This window comes from Acyrthosiphon pisum, chromosome A1 (assembly GCF_005508785.2).
Source record: "Acyrthosiphon pisum isolate AL4f chromosome A1, pea_aphid_22Mar2018_4r6ur, whole genome shotgun sequence".
Lineage (NCBI taxonomy): Eukaryota > Metazoa > Arthropoda > Insecta > Hemiptera > Aphididae > Acyrthosiphon > Acyrthosiphon pisum.
Genome location: NC_042494.1, coordinates 105,980,552 through 105,996,696, shown reverse-complemented (window position 1 = coordinate 105,996,696; position 16,145 = coordinate 105,980,552). Strand labels below are relative to the sequence as shown.

General features: G+C 28.1%; 1 protein-coding gene across 7 annotated transcripts in view; it reads right to left on the bottom strand.

Annotated features, from left to right (window-relative positions):
• The window catches only part of LOC100161209 (potassium voltage-gated channel subfamily KQT member 1), a 263,780-nt gene that overhangs the window by 13,983 nt on the left and 233,652 nt on the right, over nt 1-16,145 (bottom strand). For all 7 annotated transcript variants that reach the window (XM_029487960.1, XM_016803745.2, XM_029487961.1 and 4 more), the window contains 4 exons: nt 7,375-7,501; nt 2,434-2,609; nt 1,415-1,561; nt 427-537 (listed from right to left, as the gene is read on the bottom strand). In XM_029487960.1, the coding sequence (XP_029343820.1) occupies nt 427-537; nt 1,415-1,561; nt 2,434-2,609; nt 7,375-7,501 (561 nt within the window). The remainder of the gene's footprint in view (nt 1-426; nt 538-1,414; nt 1,562-2,433; nt 2,610-7,374; nt 7,502-16,145) is intronic.

The following is a 16,145-nucleotide window of genomic DNA, read 5'->3' as shown; positions in this document are numbered from 1 at the left end:
TAATCTTAGATATTTCACTAAAGGCTATTCAGAAATGATTCCATTCACATTGACGAGGAAAAAACCATAACGGACATATAGGTATATACTCTAACTCAGACAAATTTTATGGATAATAAATTCTTATTTATTCTAATTTAAAACACTTATAATATAACTACGGGCATGTAATCCATCGAGTAGATTACTCAGAGTCTTATTTTTTTCAAGCGTGCATACACACATGCACGCACCAGTGACGTATCTACGGGGGGGGGGGAGACCAAATTTTGTACCCAATACTATGAATATAATACGTATTTACTGAATGTCTACTAAACATTGTAAATCCCCCCCCCCCCCTTGGAAAAATTTTAGATACGCTACTGAAACGCATACAGATAATATATTATACTAAATACTAATACTAATCATCCATAAACTTACAGCTGGTAAAGCGAAGAACGAAATCGCGAATACGCTGAAACACGAGGCGACGATCTTGCCGATCCACGTCTGAGGCACTGCGTCACCGTAACCTATCGTCGTAACGGTAATCTAGAGATGATGGAAACAAATAAAAAGTGTATTTATTTTCTGTTCATAGTATTATTGATTCTTTATATTTTATATTAATAATATAATATCTAAGTAGTTCAAGATGATTTCGAAAAGTTGCTTAATTACTAGATATATCTTTGAAATCATATAATTTATTTTAATAATTATTAACTATATAATATTATATTAATATTATACAACAAACGACACTAAGACATATGTATTTGTTTATTATATTTATATAATAAATTTGTTTTTTGTTTAATTATATGATAATGTTTTAGAGCAACGTTAAAATCAACAACTTAGCTACTCGATGTTAAAAATCAATATTTTAATATTTTACTTGAAACAAGGATTGGATTAATTTTTTTTTATTTTAAAACATTAAACAGTCAAAAAAAGATTATAATCTCATATTATAATATTATAGTTTTAAAATAAAACGAATACTAGATCAATCCATTTTATAACATGATCAATTTTTCAAAAATATAATTAAATTACAAGATGTTTAATATATAAAACTTAAATAATTTCATAATAAACTAATTTATCAAAAAGAAATAACCATAAATTGGACAAAATCTATCGAAACTAGCAAAATTAATTCTTAATTTTTTAATTCCTTGTTTATTTCATGGCACATACAGTGGTGAAAACTTTTTTTTAATATTTAAACTTTGTACATAAAACAATATAATATTAGGTATAGTGGGTACACTTTCAAATATATATACATTCTAAATACTTCCTATTAAAATTAAGATTATTATATTATGCTATTTTTTAAATTATGTTTCTTGTATACCAGAGAAAAATTCTAAAGACGTTACCAATTGCAACTAAACATGTGTAAACAAAATTAACTTACCACTCCCCACCAGAGCGCGTCCGCGTAGCTGGAAAAATCGTTTCTGGATTTCCCGTCCTTACTGACCGCATCTTTTTCAGCAAGGTAAACAAAGTAGCTGCTAAATATTAAACCTAAAAATCCTATGTACAACGTAGTGATGAGCTCCTAGAATAATATTTATAAGAAAAAAAACCGTAATTAAACAGCGATTTTAGTTAGTATAATTTCACAACTAGCAAACGTTTCGATAGTCAAGGGTGAAAATTCTGTCACAGCGGTGACGATCAAGAGGCGAAAAACTCAAACAAAACATGAACCGAAAATTTGTGTTTCGAGATAGTTTCTTTTCAAGCGTCATCTACAACACGTTTGCACAATAATTTAATAATAAATACACAATAATTATATTCTATCACATCTAACATAAGAAGAATAACAACAGCAGTCAACAACAGTCAACAATAGACTGACTGAATCCCGCACCACCGTCCGTATATTATATTGCTACCGGCCTATATTATGATATAATATTATTTAGTTGTCAATTTTTCACACAGTTTTCCATCTTCTCCATGTACATTATACTCACGACAATATAATACACCTAAGTCCTGTGTACATGTACAGCCGCAACCGATTCACATAATGCAGCTCGCGTGGTTCACATCAGAAAACATTTCGCTTTTGTTTGCCTTTAATTAAAGTTTTTTAATTAAAAACTTTCGGTTCCTAGCTATAACATTATAATTTGCAATAGAACGCCGCGGTCTCGATCTGCTTAGAAATCCTTCACGGACACGGCGAATATATTATTATTATTCGATTCTCTCGAATATTATTAATATTATTTCACGAGTTTTATACCGTGTCTGCAGTCTGATCTGACGTTTCCGCAAGTAACACAACCACAACAACAACAACAATAATAATAATTAATAATATTAATATAGGTATAGGTAGTTATAGGTATAGGGTTATTTTGACTTTCGATCGTTTTGCAAACGTTGTTTTATTCAAAATATGGCCCCGAAACTCACTTGTCTATGAATAAATACAACTGAGCCGAGAAGCCGCCATGTACCACCCTGACGGTCCACGTGAAGCATTCTCAATATTTGTAGAAACCTAATGCCTCTTATCGCCGATGTGGCAAACACCTGTCCGTTGGAACCGATCGATAAGACCACGATTGACGCTACGACAACGATTAGATCTGTGGAATAAAACGTAATTTGTTAATAATTGATAAAGCTCAATATAAGATATATTCGGATAAAGATCGAACACACGAAAATTAATATTAAGAAATTTAATTTAATTTTTGATCATTCAATTGCGTAGTGTTTGTTTTCTAAAAACTATTTAAGATTTAATAAATTGATACACAATTTTTTAGTACTCAATTTTAAAAACAAATACATGTTCGATATTATTTTTTTTAAGCTTATTATAAATGTAAGTATAAACTAAATGACAAACTTACAAATACATTACCTACTGTTAACGTTTCTACATCTACTATTTAAAGATATAGATATATTTATATAAATTATGTATAAAGGTATATAAAATTGAAAATCATGTATGCCATTTTTTTTTTGTAGGGAAATTGCATATTATTATTACTATACATAGCTGCAGTCTGCAGCGGTATACAGGTACGGTGCACAGAATGCAAATCTGCTGTACTTGTGTATTAACTATTTGTTAAATAATTACCACCATATACGTACCGCATATATGCTGTTTTAGGTAAATTCCGTGAAACTTAATTACAAGCGGTCAGTGCATTAATTTTTTTACAAATTTCAAACTGTTCCGTGTTCGAAATGATTACATAGTAATGCCATTATAAAGCTGCAGACCGCCGCCGCAGTTGCAGTTATATACGCATTGACTGTCAGCGTTGATAACATTTAAACTAACGCCTATTCGATGTACACAATAATGGATGATAATGTTATATTTTTATTATATTATGAACATGTGCGCTGTCAGAATATTTTATTTCGATCCTAAACTCGTTTTTATTTCTGTCCCTCGTAACACACATACACTTCACACAATACACATACATTATACGAACATCATGAACCCATCGTATTGTATACCAGCTATAGCTAGACCATAACTAGGTATGTATTAATTATTTGAACACATTGTGTGACATATTATCATAATATGAATCCTTGTAGAGATTTAGACGGGTATATTGGTTTTATTATAACTAGGTATCTATATTAAGTAGGTAGTGTTAAGTATATCGAATTTACTATTTACGAATTTATACGTACACCATAATATTATAATATTATAATAGGCTCGTGACTATCGTGACTCGTGAATGAAAAATATCGAACAAGATATGTTTTTAAATTTAAGGTCATTATAAAATTAATTATTAAACTAAATATATTTAAATCGTTCGGTGAAAATTGATTTCATAAAATCGATATTATTTAAGGCGATAGCTTTTAGGGGGGAGGGAATTAAATATTTATGATTGTACGTATATTGTTATAGTGGTTTCATAAGTCATAACAATACAATTAATTTACAATACAATATGATAATAATTGAATTTGTTAAAGGTGCGCAACAGTAACAGTTGTTGAGGGACTATAGGCAATTTTGTAGAATCGTTTCAAGAAAACAATATTGGAAGACGTTGGATACCGATTGTTTTTAGTTCGATACAGGCAATATCCTTAAGTGCGTGCGTGCTGCATCATATCGTGCAAAACTGTGCGTGGTAAATAATTATTAATTATTAGCGTGAACGACTCGACCGCATAATTGTACCACACAAACAATTTTTGTTTTTGGCTAAATGTGTGCCATTTTTGTCAGTCAATTTTGAAAATAAATTTGTATTCTCTGTTAGAACGCAATACTTACTTATCGACATCGACATTCCCACTTTTTATATTTGGTTTAATGAATTTAAAATTACATCATGTATGTAGATGTATTGGAAAATATATTTTAGAAGAACAAACAAAAAAATACGATCGATGTACTAAATTCCTTTCTTCAAAAAGTTATATTAATTGTATTACAGAATTACGAGTTCACCAAAGTAAGTTTTAAAGGGTTCTATATATAGGAAATTGTGTACTAATTCAATTAAAGAAATTTAAATATTGGTGAATTATTAGTTCGCAAAAGTAAAGATTTGTAATGGGTTAAACATTATAATATATCTATTATAATAATTTGAGTTTAAAATAATTCAAATTATTACAGAATTAAATTAAATATAATTTGTATTACGATATGATTGTGGTAATTTTCGATTTATCAAAAGTATATTAAAACCAGTAGTTAACACCTACATTCCATTTTATAATACTTCAATTTTAATTTCTCTTGATAAGTCTTGTATACTGCAGCCTATTAGGAATTTCTTCAATTCTGTTAATGTTGTACTCATAAAATAAGTTATAGTAATTATGTTTTCTCCTCCTAAAAGCAAGATAAATTACATTCAAATAAATAATAATATTTGGTGTACACATTTAGGATGCGACCAGTTACGTTTATTCACTGTGTTAAGTCGTGTTTGTTATTTATTTTTCAAAGTATGACATCGTGTAGAAATGCAAGGTGTCAGATTCCGAGATTCACGACATGATGCCAGTATGGCAGTATTCAATGTAATATAATGATAGGGTATAAGTATCAAACATGAATGATGAATTACATATGAAATGCTCTAACATGAACCCGAACCCGAGATTTGATTGTGAATATTGTACAAAAAAATTTAAACGAAACAGAGGAGAAACTGAGAAAGTAATCTAATCAAAACTATACCGCAAACGAAAGGTAACAGTGACGCAAATATTTATATGAACAGAAATTTTGATGAAATTGTCAAAAATAAGATAACTATACCGATGAAACTCTCTTAACTCCAAGTAACCGGATACTAGAGCTGAAAAAACTTTATTCAACGCCTTAAAACCGATTACTGGTTAAAAACAGGTAACCTAAAACCGTTTACTATTATTTTATATCGATCTTTATCCTTGGTATAATAGGCCTATATTTAACAATTCTTTTATTCTGTAATCTCTTAGCTACTAATCAACAACAATTTAGACTGTAAATTGTAATAACTATCATAATTTAATAAACGAATATTGTTCTATTAATCTCATTAACTGTATAATTATATCAAAAGAAATAGGAGGATCCTGTTTAGATCGTGTGCTTTTAAAATATAATATATTAACAACATTTTAAAGTATTTGTTGCTCATACTTCTTTAATTGACCATTTTTCAATAATCACAAATATAAGCAACCTAATCTTCAATAGAAACAATCTACCAAATACAAAAATTGTCCAATAAGATGATTGCGAAAAATTATCGAAAATACCACATTCGAATAAACATTTAATTAAGTGAAGAAACTTTAATAATATGATGAATATCTCAAGAGATCACTCTATCGGCGAACTCTTTAATATACATATAGAATAAACCAAATAAATTATTTGAATACACTCCATAAAAACTAGTTTGCTATGCAGACGATACAGCACTTTTTGTTAAAGGCCAGTCTTGGGATAAAGTATTTGATATAGTGTATACCTACAGTTCTATAGAATCTACATATCAACTTGAGAAAAATATAAAAATTACTATTTGAAAATAATATATGTTCCTTAACTTAGATAATAAGTACATTGAACTCATTATACAGGTGATTCTAATCAACCAAATAAAACAAGTTATTATATAGGTGCACGAAAATGTGTGTTTAAATAAAAATATAATAATATATACATGCCAAACCTTTGTAAAAAAAGGTTAAAACTGTAAATATTTATATATAGAAATGTGCTATATGTGCACAAGATTCTTAAAAAAAAAATTACACTCTGGCTACCTACAACTTACAAGAACTAAATATAGACGTAGGTATAACAAATTTATAGGATTATCGCAATACTAATTATTACATTAATCAGATAATGATTTTAGTAATTATTGATTATTTTAGTTAAATATAGCTTCATATTTCATGATTTTATACACAATATTATTACATTACATTGAAATAGGTAAGGAAAACAAATTTGTATTTATTTATATTGATATTTTAGTTTTACGAATATATTGTAGGTACCAATATCTACTTATTTAATTGTAATAACAAATTAATGAATTTGTATTTAAAATCGTTAACTCATGAGTGATGAACCCTCACACGCGAACATATCAAGCCAGGCCAATTATCTTCTTGAAGAATAATTTTTTTATTTATAAAGATATTTACTATAAAGCAATTGGAAAATTTGGTATAATATGGTAAGTAATACAAGTTTTAAATGAATAATTTCTGGAGAAACCTGTTTATTAACGGAACATTAGAATGGATAGTAATAAATAAAACAATAGTCAAAAATAGTGTATAAATGATTTGAAAAGCGTTTAAATAGATATTCGTTTTATTTTTATCATATTTATTATAATGATTTAGTATCATTATGTGTATTATGTTTTAAATCGTAATAATATCTATACAGGTAACTGGAATGCAATCGCTCGTGGTTATAATATATACATCGATAGCGATAATCATTTAACAAATTCCTGATGATGCAAATTCGTAATCCATTACGCTCTGTAAAATTATGCGAACGCATATGTTCAGAGTTATGTACACATCATTTTATTTGTGCCTGTATAAAATAATTTACGAAAATAGTTTAATTTGAGTGAAAATAACTAATGTATTATATATTCTATCTATATCATAATATCAATATATTATACGGTATAATAAGCTACCGAATTTCATTTATACCGGTAAAAATGTTATTGGCACAACTAAACAATCGGCAACATTAAGTTATTTCGAGCTTTATGCGATAAATAATTCTATATATATGTATACATATATACACACCAGGTACCGGGTATCTATATATTTACGCATTGCGTATATCATAAAATTTTCACTTACCGATGATGCATATGGGTTTCCGGACGAAACGGAACCTGCCGAAAGTGCCCATGTACTTGGACCTGCAACCGGCTGACCATAATCGTATCATATACTCGACGCCGAAAAACACGACCAGGCAAATTTCCTGCGTAAGACAACGAAAATTGACAATTATTATTAATTTATTTATTTAGGCGAAATTCGCGATAATTCGACCACTCTATACTGTTTCAGTATTTGCAATAGTTTTACAAAAGTAATATTTGTATGAGATTTTTTTTGTAATTAAGGTAATGTTCGGGTACATAATAAATAACGACTTGAACTTTATTGGGCCAATTACCAATGTACATGGAAGATAATTTAAGGGCTAATTATATCTCCAACCATAATCTAATACTTAACTAATTCATTATTAATTTAAATTATAAATAAAATGTATTATGTGGTTCTCGTCTTTTAAACATAATCATTGGACAGTGCCGTTGGCAGGGTCCAATCACTGTTCAGTGGTTAGGAAATTTGTATTTTGCGTTGTAAAGTGTTGTCAATTTTTAATATATTATAAAAGTTAAAACTGATACATGAGATAAATTTTTATTGAAACAATGTATAATATTAAATACTTACCTACACCTAATTAATGATAAAATCATAACAATATATTTTACTATTTTACTATAGAATGAGTTTTTACTTTTTGGCTTTTGTACATGTAAGGTACAACAATGTAGTTTAAATAATTTATTTTAAATATTGCATGTAGGAACTAGGTGGCATCAGATAAACTCGTTATAATTTTATTAGGTATTCTTATATATTTTACATCTATGAAGTATTAAAACAAAAACGCTTTTTTTGATGAATCATCGCTGTCATTTAAAATATTTATTTTTAATTCTCAATATTAGATAGCCATAATAATATAGTTTAGTACAGTATAATAACTATATAGGGATGGGGTCATTTTTATCCACAAAAAAGATTTGTTCCCTTCTTCCTCGAAACACTTTCTAGGACTAAAATCATGTCCATTTTCTTCCAAATATTTATATATTTTAGCCTGCATGTATCATTGTTGCTGTTGAAGTATTTTGTACCGTATTATAAAGGAAGAGTAATGTCGTAACTTTAATTAAGCTTAATGAAGATACATACTGATCATATTGTGTATCAGTTATTATCGAATATCATGATGGTTCTTATGATTACACACAGAATTGTGTGAAACAGACACACAGATGGTCGATATATTATTTTATTTTTAGTAGCTATCGTGGAAAAATTGCCTTTTTTTTGTAATTTTATTTTAATTTTTAAAATTTTTAAACATTTATATTTATAGAATAAAATTAAATTTTTAGAATTAAATTTATATTGATAATTTTCAAAGATTACAAATATTTTTTAGCGCACAAGCCAAAATCAGAATCTGGATTATCATGTTGGCGATTTTGTTTAACTATACCTACTCTGTTCAAGTTTAGAAACGTAGTTGGCGACCGACTTGTGCGCAGTGGCGTGGCATTACTACACGTCAGGTATACAGATAATTGACTGAGTGGAGGACAAACAGGTGTTGCCTGACTGCGGCCTGACAAACACTGTGTGTGGGTAATGATAATAATATAATCAATTGATAAGATGTTTAGATATAAGATAAAATAATAAGTGACACAACAAGAATGTGAGGTTATCCTCGACAATACAAATAAGTGTGACAATCATAAGTTTCAATAAAACGTATTTTACATTTTAAGAAATTGTCTTTTAAATAATAATATATAGACAATTAAACATGGCGCAGTCGGTAGGACACTACCGAATACGTCGCCACCTAATACGTTTCTTAACCTGAACAGAGTATAGGTATTACATTTTTTTTTGTCAATATAATACGACTTAAAAATATATTTATTATACTCTTAATTCTTTATCAGAGGAAAATGGTTAAGATTTATTTTTATTTATTTTTTCGGGGTAAAATGGTTTTCTCATTATTGAAATGATTACGGCCAATTACGGTTGTACCCTAAAATTTCGGAGCTCGGGAAATTTCTACGGATGCCTGGGTGGTTAAAACGAACGAGAAAAATGCGTTTTTTATTGCGAAATCAGCCAATTGCCTATACTGCTGCAACTCGTCCGAGGTCTGTCTTTATTGCCAAAGTTTACGATAAAGCTGCTGGATCGCTACAATAATAATATAATATATTCATATGTAAACTCTAAAACCTGTGGTTGTCTTACCCAATTGTATACAATGTATCAATTTAGTATAAGTATACTAACCGTTTACCAAGGTACCCATAATTATTGTAAAATGTCCTAAATTTAACAACGTACGTTTTCAATAAATGGTTATTTACGAAAACCATATCTAATGAAGAAATAGTTTATTTCTTTTGAATATAGGTTAAGCATTCCGCACGTAGGTAATTATATAATATAACACAATAATATTATACTTCCATCGAGATATCGACCGTCTTACGACCTGCAGCAAGAGTAGTTGTGAATAACATATATTTATTTTTTTAAATTTCAATAATATTACATTAAAGATGCATAATATATTTAACGCAAAAATTAAAGACTTCGTGCAGTAAAATAATAATTATCGTTCAGCTATGATAGTAAAATATTTTTGCATTTAATTTATTTAGGTACCTAGGTAATTCAGCTTTGGAAAACATGATAAATATAGGTAGTATGTACTTTATGTCTTGTATAATATATTGTACGTAATTCTGTCATATACCGGCTATTTCAGCTGCAGTATTTCAATATAGATCTACATTAATTTCACTACATTAATTGGCATTATATTTACTAGGCATAAACTATAATATACATGTATAGTATAATTTTTTTTCTCGTCAAAAATAAGAAAAAAATATTTGTCAAAGTATATTGCATAAATGTTATAAACTTAAATATATTTGATCATCTTATTTTACGATTTTTTAATTAAAAATATTCCAACAAAAAAATCCAGAGTACCTATACTTTTATGATGGATTTGTCTATTGACTTCTCTACATTAAAATAAAATGTTTATTTATTATTTAAATAAAAAAAGAACACGGAAAAGTATTTGCAATATATTTTAATATTTATTGCAGAATGGTATATGTAATATTTTTTCATTTAAATATTACAAGCAATATATTTAACAAGTGTAGAGTGACATATTGTGTGAATATAATATACACATATTATGTGTGTGTTGGTGTATACAAAATTGTAAGAATTGTGCGTCGTTACTGAATTACTTGCGAGCTGTGTGTGTATTATAGTAGTATCGTGCTAATATTGTCAGTATATTATGATCATCAAAATATGCAAGTACCTACAGTACTACACGAAAGGCTTCTTTCAAACGCCAGTGAACCGTAAACCAATTTCTAGGCCATATGAATAACATTAAAGGCCACGACGTACCATCGCTGTATATTTACAACCAATGATACACATAATATTTCTATGTGTTATATTATTATATTACATTATTGCTATTTATGGTGTTTGAATTGTTCGCTGGATGTCTAACGTCAAAGGTCGAACGTTATGACGTGTTGTATCATGGTTATCGTACGTACATCATTTTAATTTTATAGAGTTACATAAACCAAGTGAGTGTTTTGAAGAAAATAAAAATGATGTTGTATGTCAACGGCGGTTATTAATAATTATTTATTAGGTACATAACATGAAGGGTCGCATTCACCGTGTATTATAATATAATATTATACTAACTGAAAATGGTCCTGTCCGATCTAATGATATTCAAATCTTTTCTCCTGATTTTAGATTCTGAGCGGAGCGAGGGAGCTATTGTTTTTACAATGGTGTTTATTTTTTTTCTTTTTCTTTTTATATCCTGTATATAAAATTTCTTCCAGAAGGAGTGTTTCGATTTCAACATATAGTACCTTATCTTTTAGAAAATTGGATCAAGATGGTACTTTAGAGAGGTCATTTTTCGATTTTCTCAATAGTCATTTAATGCCACTGGAAAAACCACCGAAAAATTACGAAAAAACGCTAAAAATGGGATTTTAATTTCTAACGCTTTGTTTATCACCATAGAAACGAATAAAAAATTGTAATATTTTAATATTAGTTCAACTTGATTACCTACATGATAAAATAAATAATAACAATATAAAATATCCAGACTGACAAACCGTCTCCGCTCAGAATCGTTTTTCTTATACAATGATATTATATCATTGAATTCAAATTTAATACAACCATTATACAATGACCCACTTGTAATCTACTGTACAGCAGAATGACATCCACTTACCTGCTTTTTTTTTCGAAACTACTTTTATTGGCCACGTACTCTTATTTGAATTTACCCCAAACATGGTTAGTTGTTTATACATCTACTTTTACAGTTCTACTTAGATATTATATTTACTAATTTTATAATAACTTATTGACTTAATGCAGTAAGTAAGTACTCTAATATTATTATTTACGAATGCGATTATTCTACCTAAATGGCTTAAAAATTAATTCATAAAAAACATTTTAGTTTATCCACCAAGTTAATACATAGTAATAATAATTACCATAAAAAACAAAAAAAAAAGAAATGGGAAAGCTTTAAAAACTTAAAAATGCGTAATAATATATCATTAATACTAGTATATATTATAAGCGTATAATTGTAAATTGTTTGATGTTCCAATACTTTTTATTTTATATCTTAGAGAAAATATTTGTTCAGTTATTTTTATTCCATAAGAAATATTTGTTCTTAATGTTTTATGGAAGCGTGGAAAGGCCAACTGATTATCACTAGGAAAACATTACATCTCATTCACATAACATAATTTCTTGATTGATTGACAAAAATTTATTGTTTGGATGACAAAATACACTGTTATAACGATATAATTTTCTTGTTGTATCTAGATAATTTCTCATTTTCACAGCAAAACGTTATTATTTATATGGATCCCGAAATGAAACTCCGTGTACTTATACAGGTATAACAAAAATTTTTTTAGTGGGTACGTTTTATGTAGAGTACAATTTAGAGTAAAGTCAAACATATTGTCCAAAAGTCCACAAAGCTTATCAATAAGTATTGCTGATATTTACGATCGGCGTACATAATTTCTATTTACTTTTTCTTAAAAAAATAACGTATGCACAAGTGAAGTTAAATTTGTGTAGAAGAATAAAGTTTTCTACTTAACGACGTTTACCAGTTAATTGAAATACAAATTCATGGTTCATCTCAACTTCATGGATACAAATGGATGCATAGAAAATGTATTAGTGTTGGATTAGTTGTTGGGTACTCAATCAACAGCTAGTGAAATCCTAAATCTTATTGATCCAATGGGTTAGGAGTTTAAAAAAAATTAAGAAAACGAGTGTATAACAACAGAAGTTTTAATTATATTAAATTATATATAAATAGATTGATATATAATTTATATTATATGCATAAGTAAGCACAGGTTTGTATTTGGTGCCAGGTATATGTCTCCAGTATACGGGGATTCATTTCAAAGGTCCTACAAAAACTAGAAATTATCTATACCCTGTCCCACGAGGGAACATGCCGGTTCCCCTATGGCAGGGTGTTTCCTGGGGACGCGCAGAAAACCTGATTTTGGTCGAGCCGCGGCATGATCTCTCCTGGGACAGAGTATAGCGTCAATGAGAAAATTATATTGTTTAAACAATATGTATTGTTTTTTGAACGATAAATGACCTAGCGCTAACAAGAAAATGTTGTCAATCAATCGACTTGGTAGTTGTGTTGTGTGACCGAGATTTGATTTTTTACCTCGTGATAATCAGTTAGCACTTCTACGCTTCCGTATAATAATGTACAAAGGTGTTAAAAAATTGAAAAAAAACTATAAACGCATAAAATTCAAATTGAGGTGCAAGAAAATGTAATAAAATGAACGATAGTACGATAAACAAAACTGTTTATAAAGAAACACGTAAGTGTTAAGTATAGGTACTTACCTATAATGATTTCATGTGCTACACTAATAAATATTTAAAACAAATAGGTATAGGTACTTCTGAGTATAGGTAATGAAATTCATTTTGAGATTAGCTATAAAATGGTATCGTCTCTGCGGATCATGTGTATTAAATGTACCTATATTATATTATATAACATACCTATTACCTTGTAATAATATTATGGTACCTATATACTACCTACTACTTCTTAATATGATAACCGAGTGAAATGTGGTCGTGTGGCGTTTTAATTTATCGTTATTTTTGTATAGACTATAGATACTTATAATACGAAAATATGTTATAATAGATATTACGATCGGTCGGTCGGTCAGTCGGCCGCCCGACTATAAAGTCATAATAAGTGATCATTAAACGACACGTACAATTCCCGTTTATTATGATTTACCACTATTTAAGTATAATATGTGTTCATGAATCATGATATATCATGTGGACCTTTCAACCGTGTTCAGCGAAATATTTTATGCAAAGCATACCAATTTGGAAGGATGTGGAAGTATTTTTAAACCTTCCCTTATCACCCCTTATTAAGAGTATTACATAGACGTTTCATATTTAACAATTTATGATCTTAAGAATTAAATTTCATTAAATTTTTTCGTCGCAATTCTCAAAAGGTATACGAAAATGTATTAGGTATTTGATTGACTACAGATGTATATTGTTAATATTACTACTCAAATGTTATAACTTGGTAGTATAAGAACCAAAATTATTATTTTTCCAACTGAAATGTTTTGACAAAGTTTTTAAGAAATACTTAGTAACAAAATGTTTTGTCTTAGGTATATATAAATTTAATTTTGTGTGAATATATTTTATCATTATTTCAAGCGAACTTTTGTGTAATAAATGTTTGTAATATGATTTTGTTTCGTAGAATTCGAAAAAAAATTATTTGTGGGAACAAAAGAATTTGCATACAAATTTAATACCATCAAACATGAATATTTCTACAAGTAAAATACGGAGGTTTGGTTTACCTTTTATAATATTATACACGAATAACAATTTGTGTGTACATTATTGAGCTAAATATACTACACAAAATAATTTTTAGACCAAGTGTATTTCAGTCTTTAGATTATGCAGTAGAACCTTATTTATTATTATTATTATTATTTTTTTTTTTTTAGAAAGATATTTAAGCATATGAAATATATATATAACTTACAATTTTTATGTTATCTTATTTTACATTCGAATTGTGTACCAAATCAATTATTACTTTTACATTTAAAATGTCCATTTGTTGCCCGTTAGCGTAATTATATGTTGGTTGATATTTGTATTAATACAATTATTTTCCTGGGTTAAAAAATACATTCGATACATAGAAACAAATACGATTAAATAGGTAGAACCCGTTGCGGCGTTGCGACCATTTACTTTTTTGAAACACTAGCTGTTGTGTATATCTGATGTTTTACAAAGGAATCACTTAAATAGTTAAATATGAAACGATTGCGTACTAAATACGTAGTTCTAACGTTGTAATATTTGTGAGAAATATTGAGCATTATACGAGTTTTAAGAATATTGATTTTTTTTTAAATCTAATTTTTTTTTTGATTTTTAAATATTACGTATTCACGTTTAAATATTATAGAATATAAATAATAATACCATATATTATTATGTATAGTTTGTAAAGTTTTTTAAAAGCCTTATCGGTTATTTTATTTTGAAGATAATAATAAAAAATTGAATAATTTTTTTATATAGTAGGAGTGTGGTACACAAACAATATTTAAAAAAAAAATAGGTAGCCTTAAAAATTGAGATTGTTAAATTATTTTTATCCCTTTTTTTTAAATAACTATGTGTTGATCGTATATTTTTAGATAATTTCAGAGTTTTCGTTTTAATTTCGGGGCATTCAGATTGTGAAATTTTTTGAGCTACAATATTGGCGCCGACAGTTGGAGAATTTTTTGCTAGGTAAACCAAAATATCGATAATATCGTGTAAATTACAAAATCTAAGATAGGTAGTTAAAAAATTGGCTCGTAATTTGCATACAATTTTACCAAAGCTTATAAAGTGATAGGCGAAATTTGTACCAACCTCGAAATAATTTGTTTGGAATATGAACCATGTAAATAATATCATTTATGTATTGATATTTATCAATTATATTAACATATTTAAATCGAATATACGCTAAAATGAATAATGCTGTTATGATAACTATGTATGATGTGTGGTAATAACATATACAATAGAATATATAGATATCGATATGACATTAGATGGCTAGTTCATGGAGTTAGAATATTTAACGATAACATTTACACGGTAAGTATTGACTATTTAGTACTACTACTGCTAGCACATTAAATCAGATAGGTCTTGTACCTACATTGATAATGCATTTATTATGCATTTATATGCATTCATCATTATATGCGTACATCACTCATATAATATTAATGTCGCACAAATGAGGTTCCAAAAAAACGTTCAAACGATCTATTTTTTTTAAACTTTAGACAATTATAAACACATGACACATGACCTATAAATTAAATTCATCATGGTTGATAAACGCATCATATAATATATTATTGGCCTATGCTATAGAATGTGCAGCATTGAGGTTAATGTGCGTGAGACATATATTTTGTATTTTCACAAATTGTTACACGTCCACGTTGTTCAATATGAATATGTGCATTTTTTACTCAAAGCTGAATTTAGATGTATATTGCACGTGTTTGAAATTTAAAAAGTACATATATTTTACAATAAATTTTTTT